The 16,706-nt window shown below is 40.0% G+C and overlaps 1 protein-coding gene across 1 annotated transcript; it reads left to right on the top strand.

Annotated features, from left to right (window-relative positions):
• Window positions 1-608: 608 nt before the first annotated feature.
• Window positions 609-14,419, top strand: ttc14 (tetratricopeptide repeat domain 14). Its single transcript, XM_037114724.1, has 12 exons — window positions 609-1,271; window positions 2,034-2,161; window positions 4,760-4,959; window positions 5,155-5,239; window positions 6,057-6,186; window positions 6,515-6,670; window positions 7,157-7,228; window positions 7,347-7,466; window positions 8,893-9,015; window positions 10,396-10,513; window positions 12,510-12,616; window positions 12,749-14,419. The coding sequence occupies exons 1-12, from the start codon at window positions 1,138-1,140 to the stop codon at window positions 13,758-13,760; spliced, it is 2,385 nt and encodes a 794-aa protein (XP_036970619.1). The 5' UTR covers window positions 609-1,137; the 3' UTR covers window positions 13,761-14,419.
• Window positions 14,420-16,706: the final 2,287 nt, after the last annotated feature.

Raw genomic sequence — 16,706 nt, 5'->3', positions numbered from 1 at the left:
CACGGCATTGACAACAGAGGCCACTTTCATACAACCTGAAAAAACAGGTATGTCACGGACACACACTTTTACAAAATACAGAACACTTCAAACTAAATCATAAAACAACATTGTGATAGTTGTTGGATGTGCAGTTCAGGTGCTTGATAATAATAATTTCAATTTTACTTCATCTCACTTGTCTTCTCATAAATGTTTAAAATAGCACTGTTTGTTTGTGTTTTGTAGGGTTAAATCCAACATTAATTTGCTGACCTCTTTTTCTTTTTTTTCAGTTTGAATTTTAAATATTTCCCTTTAACTGCTGCAGTTGCATGCCCAAGATCATCAGAACACTTTCCTGAAGTGTTTATGTGGGCCTACCACATGCCTACTACTCATAGAAATGTGTAACCTTTAAAGGGGGTGTGTTGACCTTCTGTTGAAACAAAGTAACAGGCCCAAAAGGTTGAGCTATTGTCCATGAATCAAAACAGTTTCGCTTCATTACTGTAGTCAAAATATAACATTTTTATGGAAGCAAATCATATTTGGTGAGAGAGAACAATTTATGAAATCAAAGTCCAGCAGTAGTTCCAAGATGGAACCTGTTTCTTCCGACAGCTTTAGTGTAACACAGCGTGCGCATGCGCCTTGCGCCTTGTGTCTTGGTCATGCACGGTGTGAGGCGGTTAAGTAAATGGCTGAACTTTTTGTAAATAAAATAGCAGTTGTGTTTTGTGTCGTAGGGCGTTAAGGAGCTTCGGATACATAAAACTATCAGAATGTTGTGTTTTTAGAACAGTCAGATGATTCGTAATTTCAACCTGCCAGTGTGTTAGCATGACTGACCAGCGTTTGTTTTGCTAGCTAGCTAGCTAGCTCAACGACGCACAGAGCACTGTTGGATGTCCATTAAACTGTATTTCCCCGACCTTACCCTCAATAGTAAAAGACTTCGCGAGGTGGCACGTTAATCCGATTTATTGGCGAGTCTTGTCATTTAAAAGGGGGAAAAATGTGTCTACCGCAAGACAAACAGCACATTTGCTAAGTCGTGCTAACGGCTAAGTTTTATTAACCATCACCCAAAGGCAGTCAGCGGTTACGGCATTTTTGAGTTGTACAATAATGTGACCGCAGTCCTGTAAAAGCAGAATGGACAGAGAATTGTTGAGGCAGTGTTTGGCGTACCATGGAGAGCCACTGTTCAACAAACTCAAATGTGAACAAACAGAAAACCCCGACTTCCAAGCTGTTGTGTCTGACCTGTGCAAGGCCACTTACGAAAGGTATGTTGGCAAGTTATCACTTCTAGCTCCGCATGTATCTTTCACAGCAGCTCCATAGAACCCCCTTTGTCAGGAGTGTGTCGATATACCAATTTGACTTGACTCTTTACTTTTTTGTATGATTTGTCTTATTTTGAGGTGATGAAGAAATTTCCAGTTTTGATATAAGCTTGTATGTATCTTTTAGAATATCACTGAGGTGGCATTGCTTTTTCACAGTGACAAGTGCCAGTCACAGTTTCATTAGGTCAGAGATGATGGCTTCAGATAGCTTGCTTTTGTCAGACTGGCATTTCAGTGCCCAGTGATATTTAGTTGACAAAAAAAAAAAAAAAAAAACTGAACCAAAGAGTGGCAGAAAATGTTCACATTTGAGAACCTGAAATCTATCAGAATTAATTGGGATTGTTTGATTGAAAATGACTGAAGCAATCCATAAGTTACCAAAATTGTCATTAATCAACTAACCCTGAAATTGTTTTAAGTCTGTTTGTATTAGTAGTGATTTTGACAGGTAGTAGAGATTTTTCTTTTTTTTTGTTTTTGCAGCCTGAGTCTTGAATAAGAATGAACAAAAAGAGTGTCCGTGGTTAAAATGTTTTATCTTCAGTAGAAGCTGAGAGTGTGTGGGATTTCAGCTCTTGTTAACAATTTCATCTTCCCATACAGCTGGCTCTCTCTGTGCATTACGCCACAATCAGTGTGACTGAAGATCATTCGCTTAACAAGTCTCTGCGGAACATGTGTTGTTTTTTTGTGCAGAAGGGCTGGAGGGAAGGACAGTCCCCTCGTTGAGCAATTCATTGCCAGGAAGGCTGACATCTTGTTCTGTCCATCGTGGAAGACAGCCATTCATCAGGAAGGGGAGCATGAGGAGGAGGATGCTGCTGGTGGGTGTTTTCACTTGATGTTTCAGGCTCTGTCCATGCTGAGATGTTAAATTTGGGCATTAAAACACGTGAACAATAGCAAAACAGTTAAATTGCTTTGTCTTTGTACTGTCAGCTGGTCTAATTATTTTCAGCCGCAACACAGTCAGGCACAGGATATTAAGAGTGCTTCATCTGCATTTTGGCAGTACTGAGAGCCCAATATACAATGATATTGGATGTACACTGTTGTTGGGTACATCTGTAAGTCAGATGAGTGTAACTGAAAAACGCTAACAGACAGGTTTTGTTTTTTTTTGTGTGTGGTTTTTTTTTTTTGTTTTTTTTTTTTTGTTACCAGGCTCAAAATGTGATGGAGGTGGTACCATCCTGATTATGTGCACACATTTTCATGTGTACCATGCTTTAATCCTGCTCAGGCAAATAACTTTTTACAAGGATTGCATTTTAGGAGATATTATAATTGTTTTCAACAGCAAAGGTGTTTAATATACAGTATAGATTTTCTATATTTTTGAGAATCTATGAAGATGAATGTAAGCTATATCAGCATTTCACCTAGGATGGGGTTGTTGTTGGAAGTGAGTGTTCGCCCGTGTGCAAAAGCAAAGCGCACCCTGTCGGGAGGTTTCTATGTGTCTGCTGGCACCAGAGGGGCTTAAGTACATAACAGTACATTTGTGCACAGTAATGAGCAGTGGAAATGTCTATCTAGCTTACATATGAGGTGTCTCACGCTTTAGGAAAATACACTTTTATTGAACACAATAAAAGTATAATCTTTAAAACAATAATTTAACAAAAACATTTTTAACAACCAACCATATACAGTAAAATCACATAACACAAGTACTAGAACAATCCAAAAGGCCTGTGCCTCTGTTAAGTAATCTGTCAGTAACTTGTCTTGTCAGTAAGATTGACAGCTTTCGCGCGTCACAGTGGCTCTAGCGCATAGTAATGCTGCGTTCGAGACAGTAGGAATTTTCCAAACTGCTACTAGAAAAAGCACACTGGAATGCCACTCAAAGTTGGAGTCCTTACTTATGAACTCAGCATAAATCCATCTACCTTGACTTCACAGAGAATCAGTTATCTGACTCCACACAACAATGGGAATGGCATGCATCTGGAAAGCTTGGAGGCCAGAAATTGGAAATTTGAACAGGGGAAATTCTGACCTCTGATTTTATCTGGAATGCAGCATAAGGCCCGCTCCAAGAAAAAGTAAACAAACGGTGTGTGTGGAATACCTACAATCTTTGTATCAAGATGGATCTCCCAGATTTTGTTTATTTCACAGTAAAGCCCAGAGGCCTATGTGTTTCCTTGCTATTTCTATCTAATAATTGCATTTGCTGTAACGTTGCTGTGCGATACTCTCGTGAAATTGCAGGATTGTTTTCCCTTCAGTGAATGATAATCCTGAATCTGTAATTAGTGTTGCTTGCTTCATGGCTGACCCGTGATCAGTGTTGCTTTCTACTACCCGGTGCTGGTTAAAATCATTCAGTCATGCTGACATTATCAACTAAGCTCAGACTTTCTCGTTGCACCTTCTCCAAACCAAAAATAGAAAATCGATATGTAGTGGCCAATATTGATTTTGTGGCGGACCGCCAAATGAATGTGTGAGAAACACTGAAGTGTGTAGTGTGCTGCAGCTTACAAGTAAGGATGAGCCGATGAACGGCCGATGCAACTAACCATGGTTTCATGTGGTCCTCTCAATATGTTGGGTAGAGCAGTGTTGCATTGCGCATCATTCTCTGGTCGGCATCATTGCCATATCCGCCTTCAGGTTCGGCTGTGAGTTTGGCATCCTCCTCTGACTCTTCCAGCACATTTTCCAGGTGGGCTAACGTTGGCAGGCGTGAGGAAAGAATAGCATAGTTTTCTCCAGAGAGAATATCTGTGAACTCTGCTACTCGCTTCAACCCTCTGTTAACCATTTCCAGGACACTTAGGTCCTGCCATGTGAGCTGCCACAGCAGGCAGTAGCTTCTGTCCTGAGCAAACACCTGTTCCAGGTGTTTGCCTGGAAACACCTGTTTGATGGCTTGCACCTGTTCCAGGATTCCCTCAGCCCCATCGTGTTGCACAAGCCTGTCAGGAAACACATATTCAGCCTTAGGCTATTGATGACGTTTAACTAAATCACCTTAACATATAAGCTTAGTTATGCAAGTCATTTGTGTGTGTCGCCATCTGTCACCGCGCACATCTGCTTATTATTATTTTTATGTATTTGCTGGTATATTCTGCAGTTAGTCAATATGACTTGTATTTAAAGTATTTTCAATATAATATATAATAGATCACATGATTATTATATTTGTATATGGCATTGCATTAATCCAGTTTTCACAATGGACCTTACAAATTAAGGTACAGTCCCATGCCATGCCCACTACATCAGCATAATGCTGCCATTGTAGTGACAAATGACAGAAATCCACAAAGGGCAACACTGTAAAAATTGTTTTCTGTGAAGACACGTCAGTCACTTTAAGCATCCAGATATACTATATATACTCTCAGAGTAAGCCGGGCCTATTTCTTTCAAGAAAATGCATCTTTCTGCTTTTGCTTCTCCAGAGCCCTATGCCATCATGCCGCCGTTGGAGTTATTCATGGAGGTGTCTTACGATGAAAGAAGAACCATGCTGTACAGGGACTTGGAAAGAGGAGACATTGTGGTGGGGAGGATCAACAACATCAGAGAATATGGTTTCTTTCTCACACTGCTTAGTACAGCAGGAGGACTGAAGAGAGACATAGAAGACCTAGAGTTGTCGGTAAGTCAGCAAGATTGATCACTTGTGTGTACAGAAAACAGTTTATGACTAACATTTAAGGCAAATTCTACTGTTTGTTCTCAGTTTGTTTCATTTTACCTTCTAATGATGCACTATGATTGTGTAATAAAGGTTTAAATATCCCCCCCAAAACGTGATTAAATCTATATTATTCTCCTCCTTTTTTTCTTTTAGGCTCTATGTCACATCAGAGAGATCCCCTCCACTGGCAGTCATGATGATCCTCTGTCCTACTACCAGATTGGGGACTTCATCAGAGGTTAGTCTTTGAGTTGGCTTTGTCTGAAACATCTGCTGTGTGGAGACTTTCTTTGGCAGCTTCTTATACTTTAGCCTTTCATCCACAACAAGTTGATTTTGACTTATAGAGCGTAGACCGTTTTTTGCATCATGCAGTTTTCAGTGGGTGCAACAACAAAGTTCTTCTCCAGTCAACTCCCCCAGTCTCCCAGACTCATGTATTATCATGGGTTTCTAGGCCTTAATGGATTGTGGAGCTTGTAATGCGTGATGAACTCAGTTAGCCAGAAATCTGATTGAAAGTGAATGATTATCCCTCATTTGGCCTGGTTTTTCCACTTGACTGCATGCTGTGCATGTTTTGACAGAGTATATTTGGGCTGCAAAAATAATAATGTCCCTTTAATCTTCTAATAGTTTGCTCAGATAATTGTTTGGCTCATAGAATATCAAAACTGTGGAAAATATACATCACATTTTAAGGGTTTAAGGCAATGTAACTATTCTTCTGTCCAAACAACACTACAATATCCAATGATATGAAACAGAAAGAGTCTTCACATTTGAGAAGCCGGAACCAGACATTTTTGCTTAATAATTAGATCAATGAATAATAGTTTATCAGAATAGGTTTACCAATAATTTCCTTTCATTGAAGGGTACCAATCAGATTGTCCACTATAAAATCATTTAAGTTTCATCAAGTTAAACCCACCTGAATATCTGTAGAAGATGACTATTTCTTCAAGGAGTTTTTGCTGTTTTTGTCACTCTATTTGCTTCACAAAGAAATTTGTTGAATCTTCTCCTAAATTCTGTGCTTTCTCTTTCTGTAGCTGCAGTGAAAGATATTGACCGCTACCAGGAGAAAATCACAGTTTCTCTCCACCAGGCCTCTCTTTCTCCCAGCTTGGAGAACATCAAACTGGGTGTCATTGCGCGGGAGGAACTGCCCACACACTACAGGTAACTATACACCATGACATGTGCAAAAAGGACAAAATACAACTTTTAACGCTTTGAAATGTGTCTGTCGATGGTAGCAACCATTTCATTCTGTCATGTTCTTTTTGCGATGATTCTAGATACTGTTAAATATTTAATACAGACAATTGGGATTCTCAATTGATGCTCATTTAAACATTTTGAAAGCCTTTTAATGACTTTATTTTACCAGAGAATACACCCTTTTGTCATGGAATGCCCTAACTGGGATCATTTCTGTTAAGTGTTTTTTTTGTAGATCGAGTTAGTGCTCAGTCCTAGTATGAGAATCTGATTCCTCTCCTCTTAGTCGTAGTGTTCGTGCAGCTGCAGATTCTAATCAGACGTATGAGCGTATACTGATGAGTTGCCATGGTTACCACAACCCCTCTGTGGTGGACTACCTACTGGAGAAGGTGGGGGTTACTGACACCCACCCGCCATCGATGATGAGAGGACTACAAAGGTAAACATGTCAACACACTTGTTGAGTCTGAGGATTGTATTGTATTGTCAGCAACAGGGTGCTCATTTTTATACTGATTTCAATCAGTGAACCTTTTGTTTGAAAATGACAATCCTAAGCAAAGGTGCAGTTATGTCATTAATTGTAATGGGCATCGTTATGATTGTATTGATACTTCTACTCATATTTCTTTTCATGGCTTTATCGGTATGCTTAACAATTCTTTTTCATTACAAAATCATTGCTTTTTTAAAAAAAATCCCTATACATTCAGAATAGGACTAGAATTTCATGTTCTAAATGTAACTTTATTATCTCTTGAGCAGCAACATTAATATTTACAACACTATAAACAATAAAACAATAAAATCTCACCTGAACTGCCAAGAAAACAATATTCCTGGCATGACATGGAAGCTTTCAATGCTGAGAGAAGTAGGATTTGAAAGTCATTAGAGTTCTTCCCTGTGCTTCTTTTCTCCTCAGCAAACTTTTCCAAGAGGAGGATTTTGCCTCTGTAATCAGGAAGAAGCAGTCTGCATCATGGGCCTTGAAGTGGTAAATCTAAACTTTGGACTTTGACCACAGCAAACATGTAGATGGTGTAGTGCAGCACAAAGTGAAAAACTTGGCCTTTTTATAGATTTTTTTTGCATGTTATTTGTCTGTCTTTCAGTGTCCGTGCAGGTGTGGACCACTTCAAACATGGTCGTCATGTGGAAGCCATGAATGAATACAACAAAGCATTGGATATTGACACTAATAATGTAGAAGCGCTGGTGGCACGAGGAGCGTTGTGAGTTAATTCTTATAAAAACTACCTGAGGATTAATGTGTCATGAATAGGGCACCTACTGTACCTGTGTAGAGCCACGCAATGTAGACATGAGCCACATGTCATCACTGGTGTGGATGACAACACGAGGGAAAAAGTCTTATCACAGCTATGGAATATATTATAAATATATATATATATATAATATTAATGGATATTTTATCTGTCAGCCATTAGAGTCAGGTTATTTTCAGTTATCGTATTGGCTGAAAAAAAGCCATATCATGCATCCCATGATTTCTGGTCATTACTAGTGTTACATGGGTCAACATCCCTGGGAAATTTAAATGCATTGTATACATTTACTTGAAATTTAACAAGAAAATTAGATTGTGTACTTTTATTTTGGTGAGTGTTGAAAATGAAGCCAAACAAGCAGAGTGTGTCCAAGAAAGTATGAGGAACAGTATTTAGGTACCACACCCTGTCCTTTCATACTTCTGTGGTTGATGCTACAAATAAAAGCTGTCTGTACTCTCATTATCAGGGTTTTCCCAAACACTGTAAGGTGTGGGTTCAGCACAAGGGCTCTTATGGCCACTGCTTGAGCTAGATGAATATAGCTCAATGTAGCGACCAGGATATGAGATTAAGTTTTTGTCCACTGGCTAAATGGTTGGTGAATGTTCACAATGAGCAGCCACTCAGTAGCTTGACCTAGTGTTTTGGCTGGTCAGTGAAGCAATTTTACCATCATTTATCTATGACTTGTGCTAACGTTGAGCCTCAGAGAAGAGCTTTGAAATTAACAAAATTACTTTTACCATATATAATGGTTGTAGGTGGTCCCTGGGGGACTTCTTCAGCAGGTTCTGTCTTGAAAAATATATCAAGCCGCTATCGGAGACAGGCGCAAATACACAAATGTGTCTTGTTACAAACAACAAATACTTGCTAATCAAATGTGTAAAAATAAAGTCCAAAAATACTGGTATGCACAATTGTATTCAATTAACATATGTAAATTAATGATTAACTGATAATCAACTCAGGCAGCAGACTATTGATTAAGAAGTTGCTTAAAATTTGCCTTTCTAGTTTAAATACGTTAGATTTTACTCAAGGAAGTTACCCAGCACCCCAGATTAATACATGCTCCTAAGTTTTTCACAGCATAGAGAAAACTCTGCCACCTTTGCATTTAAATCTGATAAAGAATACTGTTGGGATGATACATTCAGAAGGGAACTCCTCCATTCCTTCGCAACAGAACATATAATTGATGCGGAGAAGTGCTGTAACACTGCTCACTTGTTAACATTTACTTGTTAATATTTCCTTTTTTCATCTCTTTGAAGGATTGTAATTGCAACTGTGTAATCCTTCTGTATGCATTATTTACTTCTTTATGTTCTTGCCTTCTGTTTCCTCCATTGATTATTCACAGATATGCTAACAAAGGCAGCATCATGAAGGCTATTGTAGACTTTGAATCTGCCCTGGAGAGCTGTCCAGATCACCGCAATGCTAAGAAGTACCTCTGCCAGACACTGGTGGAGAGAGGAAAACAGTAAGCACAGTGCCTTGGCTTTATTATTGTCCATAGGTGTATGATCTTTCAATTAAATAATGCTAATAAAAGGAAAATGCTAAAAATCCATAAGTATTAATACACTGATGTAGCGTTATCTTTTCAGGGTATCTGTCTTTGCATACTGGTTTAGAAAGACTTAAGGGAGAAGTGATAGATCTGTTTGATTGTTAGCAGAGGTGGTGGGGGGCAGATGTTGTAAGCTATCATGACACTGGCAATATGTTCTGTATGTCCCTGCAGCAGGAAAAGTTTGTGGAGTCTTTGATAGAATTGTTCTGTGGTCATACCATTGACATACATACAGACACGTCCTTCCTTCCACTGTAAAAAAACAAAGCTCAAACATCCTGGAAAAGGGCGTTACCATTTTTTGCCAATGATTTCGTTTTGAGCCACAGTCTGCTGTAGTATTCGGGTGTCAGAGTCACAGTATCGATGTCCTATGACCTGAAATGGCAAAACTGATTTTTGGGGAAAATATATTTAATGTGAACTGTGAGATTTTAGTTTTGCAGCCAGCCATGGGGTGATTATAATGGTTAGGCTTCAGTTTTTTGGAGTTTTTTGGAGCTGTCCATGTTTTTGTAGGTTCTGAAGCCTTTAGATATCCTGTTTAGGGAAGTCCTGATGAGGTTTTTTTGTTTTTTTTACCCCAATCCCAGTCCTAGTCCTTTAATATTTAGTGTCTGTTGATACGAGTCCCGATCCGATACTTAGCCTTAACTAATATTTTCCTAGATTATAGAGCTGCATTAAGAAAAATGATACCTGAATCCAAGCTGTTCCATAATTGGTATTTTTTATTTTGTTGAAACAATGTACATACTTCAATATGGCTTTTTGTTTTTTATATACGCAGCGATCATATTGCAGCTGTCACATGTTGCCCTTGGACTGCGTTCACTTTCTAAATTCACCACTTTCCACACTGCAGACATTTTATGCAAAGGTTTGCCAGAGTAATGTTACTCGTGCATGAGTGTTCTACCACAAATTGTGCTCTGACCTAAAAAAAAAAAAAAAAAAAGATCAGACTTGGGTCCATGTTAAAAATTCCAGATCCCGATCAGTTAAAAAAAAAAGGACTGGATCGGATTTGTCTTGTGTGATCTGTGTCTATAAATGGACATATATCCAAAGGTAATCACTGTCATGCTGCTCAGTCTTTGTGGGCATGTGGGTTAACACCTCCTCTGCTGCTGAAAATAATTTTGAAAACATGAGTCAGTGCCTTGCCTTATAACCTCTCATAATTATACCTCTAAGTACAATGTGGAGGACACTGCTAAATCCAAAACAGGTTTGCACATTCCTAATCAGCAACTGTTCTATTAATTTGTTTGTGTGTGTTTCTAGGCTTGAAGAACAGGATAAACTAGTAACAGCGGAGGGATTGTACAGGAGAGCGCTGTCTCTCGATGATTTGAACCCTGAGGCACAGGAGGCCCTGCGCAAGATCACAGACACTATACAGGTGAGTGGGCCATCACACACACACACACACACACACACACACACACACACACCAGAGGATCTGGAAAGTTGGCAGGCAACAGTAACAAGCATATCAAAGCTTTGTTAAAGATAATGCTATGCAGAATTTTTTCTTAATAATAATGAATACTCATACAACTCATAAAAGATAGTCTCATTTAGTCATCACTTATGACCTTCTTGAAGTGTGTAGTTGTGTCCCCTTCTGTGTTTTTAATGTCTCCTCCATCAAGGCTAATCTGGACACAACAGTTATTTTATGTCATGGGTGCACACCAGTACATCAGGATGTGATATTGAGCAGCTGCTTGTTAAGACAACAGACTATGGTGGAGAGTGTGTCTGATTAATTTGTTATCAAGATAGCTGAGATCTCCCCTGCTGTCGGAAACAGGTGTAAAAATGTTTGTGTTTTTATTGCATTTTTGTGACCCAAACAAAGAAAAACAAATTGCCAATTGTCAATATTTTTATATTAACAATGGCTCACATGCCCACTTGTGTGAAATGGGCCACTGATAGAGAATCATCCCAAGTTCTGCAGTTCCCCTCAGCTCTATTGAGCATTTGAGCATCTGTCAGCTCATTTTTCCAGTCTCATTCTCACTCATTGGTTTCAGCTAAAGCTGGCAGCAGTATGCAGCTCAGCACCAAATGACATAGTTCATGACTAGGCTGTGAGCACAGTAAACCATAGAGCAGCTGAAAGAGGCAGATTTTTCCTTCAGGAGTTCTTTGAGATGAGGAAAATAGTTCAGAGAGTGCATATTGGAGCCCAAAATGCATGCTAATATTGCTCTGTATCTACCAGCTATATAAATAGGCAGCTGTTTACTATCAACATATACTGACATGTCAGTTTGTAGTACATTTAAATGTCAAATATAGAGACAAATGTGAGTCTCAAACAAAGCAGACTCACAACTTCAGTGTTTTATTTGTGGCATGACAGTGAAGCAGCGCCTCTCACAGGGAGGTCTGTGAAACCTGACCACACATATTACACAGACTCACAAGTGTTTTATTCAGGCAGGAAAGAACATCTGAAGTGGCTTTACTGAGTGCCAGTGAAGATCTCAGGACAGGTGTAAAACCAGTTGTCTGTTGGTTACTCAGCACTCTCTGATCCTCAACCAGTTATTGGGGGAAAAAAAAGTGTAGAATTAAATTGGTAGAATTTAAAACCTCTGTGTGTCTTAGCAAGCGTAATATTAGTTAAAGATTTGTATTGTAAAATCAACTTTGTGTTTGGTGTTAAATAGTGGACTAATTGATGAATCTTTGCACCTCTAATCAACTAGAGCTACTCTACTTTCCTCTCCCACTGTGAATAAAAATGTTTGCATTAACCCTTTCATGTTGCCAATGCTGTGGTTTGTAATACTGATGAAGTGTTTTGGTGTATGTGTGTGTCTGCGACCCTGGGACTCCGCCCTTTGACCCTCCAAATGCCATGGTCTTGTCACCTGTCTTGCGGGGGCGGAAAACAAAAATCGTCTGACTGATGACGTCTCCTCTACTGGACACTGTTGTCCCACACTGTGTCCCCGGTCTGCATATGGTAACGTTGAAACCTTCTCTGTCTCAATGGGGAACAAATACTGTTTGTTTTCTTTACACACACTTTACACACTGCCTCCGTCCATCCCTCTGCTTCTATGCAAACTACCATGCTCTTGGATCACACCACTTCTTCCGTGGTAAATAAATGACTCTCCATTTGTTTCTTCTTCATCTGTGGTTTGTGATTGTGACGTATTTCTGTCCATCTCAAAACTTTAACTTCTCTTTTCCTCCCTATACATTAATCCCACACGAATGACTGAAAAAAAAAAAAAATGAATGAATGGCCAATTACCATTTTTGGGGTCCCTGCTGCATGTCTTGGGGTCATTGTGTGTGTGTTTGAATATGTCTCTGTGGACTTTTGCCTGCCAATGTCATGTCTCGCCTTGCTTCGTCTCGCAAATGTAAAGAAATCCATTCGCCTGCGAGAAGAAGCGCTGGCTAAGGAGCAGGTGAAAGCTACGAGCAGCCAGACCAGCGCTGAGAAATTGCGTAAGATCTTAAAAGAGGAGAAGAGGTGAGTTGGCTCTGATCTTTTAAAGGTATGGCAGGTAAATATACTGCACAGAGGCATGTAGGGCATCTCATAACTTCAAAGCATCTCCTGTTCGATGAGAAAAAAAAATTCAGCAAATGTCTTTTTTTACAGGATGAAGAAAAAACGGAAGAGGTCATCCTCTTCTACTTCATCATCCTCCACTTCCTCCAGGAGGAACTCCTCTTCTTCATCGTCTTGCTCCTCTCGCAGGAGGTCCAAAAAGAAGAAAAAGAAGAAGAGGAGGTCTGAGCGGGGAAGTAAGCGCCATCGCAGGATCTCCTCGAGGGAAAGTAGGAGGAGTGAGGAGGGTAAGGGCGCGAAAAACAGGAAGGAGGAAGAGGAGGATGAGCTGGAATGGTATCCGGCTCCTCCCAACACCTCCGCCACCTTTCTCAACCAGAAGGGAGGCCCCAGGTTTGGAGAGAGAGATGAGGAGGAGGCAGATGAGAAGGATGCTGAAGAGAGGAGGATCAGTCAGCTGTATTCTTTGTCTGCAGCTTCAGACGACGAAGAGTCCGACTCTTCACGCAGAGACAGGAAGAGGAGGGACAGGGAGGAGGGCAGGATGAGGAGAGGGAAAGACAGTCTGAACAGAAGCCCAGAAAGGAGAGGAGGAGAGGAGAGGAGAAGCAGGAGTAGAGAAAAGAGGGATAAGAGCAGGGATAGAGGGAAGGAAGATAACAGGAGAAACAGTAGAGACAGCGCTTCCAGTAGGAGAAGCAGCTTAGACGAGAACCGAAAGCGGAAAGTGTCCTGCTCGTCAGCTGAGTCTGGGTATTCACGGAAATCCAGTTACAAATCTGAATGTTTTGTGAACTTTGGTTCTGCGTCCAAACACTCTGAAAGTAGAATGAGACATGACTCCTCTAAGAGGAACTCGTTTGACGGCGGTAGGTATGAGAACAGAGGACGGGAGGTAGAAGAGGCACAGAGAGAGAAGGACAGAAAGGGGAAAGTAGAGGAAGAGAGCAGCAGGTCAGAGGTTTCTGGAAATCATAAACAGAGTGGTTTGACGTCACTGTCAGGAGGAGGCCCTAAGAAAGACCTCCCTTCTAACCTGATGGATATTTTCAATCAGATTGCCAAGTTTGAGAAGGAGAAAAAAGTTAGGCCAAATGAATAACTTGAAACCAAAAGTCCAGAATGAGCCAGATACTCGTGAAACAAGACTTTGAAACAGATGTTTGTATCATGTATTCATTTATTCTGGACTGGACATCAAGATAATCCTGCTGAAACAATGGCCAAATATGTTGTTGATCGACTGTCCCCAGTTGTTGTGAGTTGCCGTCAGTGTTAGAGAAAACCCTCGAGTTGTTTGGCTTTGAAACATCTTGTTCTTTCTGCTAGATTTCAGGCCTGTGTACAACTGTAGCTGGGTATTAAAATGTTCATCTAAATGGGTTGAAAGTATCATTTAAACAAAATCAACACTAGATAACATTATTGGGACTGGGACATGAGGGCATGTTGTGTACATTTTGTTATTACATTCATCATCAGCAGTCAGTTTCCACAGGCTTTGACATCTCTTGTTTTGTGTCCGTCGAGAGTCGAGACTGTTTTCTGTTAAAGAAGATAACTGCCTTATGTTGACTACCTTGTGCCATTTTGTGCATTCCCTCTGTGGCTTCTTGAATCTTTTCCACAACAACCTGACTGTTAGTGCTGCAGTGCTTTTTCAGGCTTTACACAACAAAGATGTTACAGTTGGATTCTAACTCATTTTCTCCTGTTGTAAAACAAACTCTGTTGAGTAAATAAAGCATTTTTAAATGTCAAGAGTGCATGTTGTATCACGTCATCTTGGTTTAGTGGAGTTTTTAAATGTTTTGAGTTAGATGCAGCACTACTGTCTCAAGGCAAAGGTGTTCTTTTGTTAATGCCTGCCTAATGATAAAGGAGTATAAATATTTCTCAAATTAAATGAATGAGGGATGAAGCATCCTTGTCCTTAATTCTGTCAGAGGCATCAAGGCAGCAATATGAACATTTCATTGCCTCTTTCAGGCAAGACGGTGTGACTCAAAGTGCAAACCCATGAGAAAAATACATTTTATCCAAAAAGAATGCAATTATTGACTTTGATTGTACTCGTTATTCAACACTGCATTATTTAGAACTGATTAAAATTCCAAAAGTGATTCATAACTCTGAGAAATGATTCTGTTACACCTTCTGAACATTTCGTGTACATACCGTTTACTCCTCTTTCTTCTCCTTTTCAACGTTTAATTAAAATGTTTAGACACGTGCTTCTATGCTTCTAATAAGTGTTTTATAGTGTTTCCAAACAGCTCATGCCAGACATTGACCGAATGTTACCTTCAACATTACTGTCACAAGCAGTGTTATAGTCTTGACCACCTAAACCGAGACCAAGTCAGGACCAAGGCTAGTGTGACTCCCTCACTGCATGACACACACCTGCAAACCATGGGCACTCAGAAAATGAATCCGAAAGATCCACAATTGCTTGAAATCACCTACAGAAGAGAAATAACAAAATTATATTGACCTCTTTTATTGCTATATATTTTAGTGCCAGTCAATATTATCTGATCACAGACGTATCAGTGTGTTTTCTCATATCGGCCAGTATAAGACCTTGTGTAAGACCCTGTTTGAGTGCACTGATGTCATTTCAGACTAGACTTTAAACTTTGTTTATAATCCCGAGGGGAAATATCTGTTCCCAGCAGCATACACCTCAGACTGTGCGTCATTCGGCCGATATCTCAACATTGTACCTTTTAGATGTGTCTACATATAATAATCAAAATCATTGTAGAGGGGAATTTTATTTGTGGGAATTTTAAACCTGAAGGAGCTGAAATTAATTTAACCTTTTTTGTTCAGCACCCCATTTCCGTGTTTTACCATCCACCGAACACGGTGCAATTTACTGTGTGAGCATCAGCTTTTCTCTTGTCTCATAGAAACCATCGTAAATTACAGAAGTTATCAAAGTCCCTGCAGGCAAGGTCTTGACTAGTCTTGAAATAAAAGTCCTCTTGGCAAGAGGCTGAGTAAAAAACATGGTCGAGTCTTGAGGTGAGACTCTGTCCTTCAAAAAGTGGTCTTGAGACCAAGACAGAGAGAGAGAGAGAGTACAGGAAGCTGTAGTCACCTTGTTCTTAACATGTGTTCTTGAAAGTGATGCACTCATGAGAGAATTTCACAAACCTTATTCATTCCATCCAGATCACGACCCAAGTGGACCCAATATGCATGAAATATTCATTGTACCATGAAAAGAGTCAAAGTTTTAACTTGACGGTTGCGAAGAGCTTGCATATTCAAGGCCTCGGTCAGTGATGATGTAAATGCGACAGCGGTGAAAAAAACTCCAGTCAAACTGGATGGTGGAATTATTGAGCTGTGGGGCTGTTTCATGTGACTCAGCTACACACCTGCCAGGGAGAAATACCACTGTACTCTGCAGAGGCATGCGATCCCTTCTGGCCCAGTAATATGTGTGGAAGAGGATTCATTTTCCAGCAGGATATTGATCCTGAACATGCATGGAAGTGACTGTGTACTGGGCCTGTTTGATGTCCAGGGAAGAGCCAGCAATGCTGGCCTGTGTGGTTTTCCCCCCTACAATCACTTTGCTGGAGAAAATTGGGGAAAGTCCAGAGGTTAAAAGAGGAAATGGTAACGTCACAAGTCACTGATCTCGGGTACTGTCAAAGGGTTGCTTCACCCAAATGACAAAATCTCCATATTTTCACATGTTTCTGTGGTGGTGTCCAGCCATGCAGGTACTTCTGGTTGAATCCTTCTTTGTTGGAGATGCTTGAGATTTTTGTTTCCTTTCATATAATTTTTTTGTTTGAAAGTAGTTCCGCTGAAAATGTTGCAAGTGTGTTGTGCAGATCATAAGTTAACTTTGATATTCTTAACATGTCACTGTTTTCAGCCATGCTAACTCTTTGCCTCTATGTCGAGAATTCTTGTAAGCGGTGTTTTAGAACAAAAACAGTCTCCATCCAGACAAGCCTCTTAGCTTTTTAACAGATCTAAATGTGCGTGCATGTGCTGGAATGATCATGAAAAAACATTTGTT

The sequence above is a fragment of the Acanthopagrus latus genome, chromosome 11 (assembly GCF_904848185.1).
Source record: "Acanthopagrus latus isolate v.2019 chromosome 11, fAcaLat1.1, whole genome shotgun sequence".
NCBI lineage: Eukaryota > Metazoa > Chordata > Actinopteri > Spariformes > Sparidae > Acanthopagrus > Acanthopagrus latus.
This window is presented reverse-complemented; position numbering and strand designations above follow the sequence as displayed.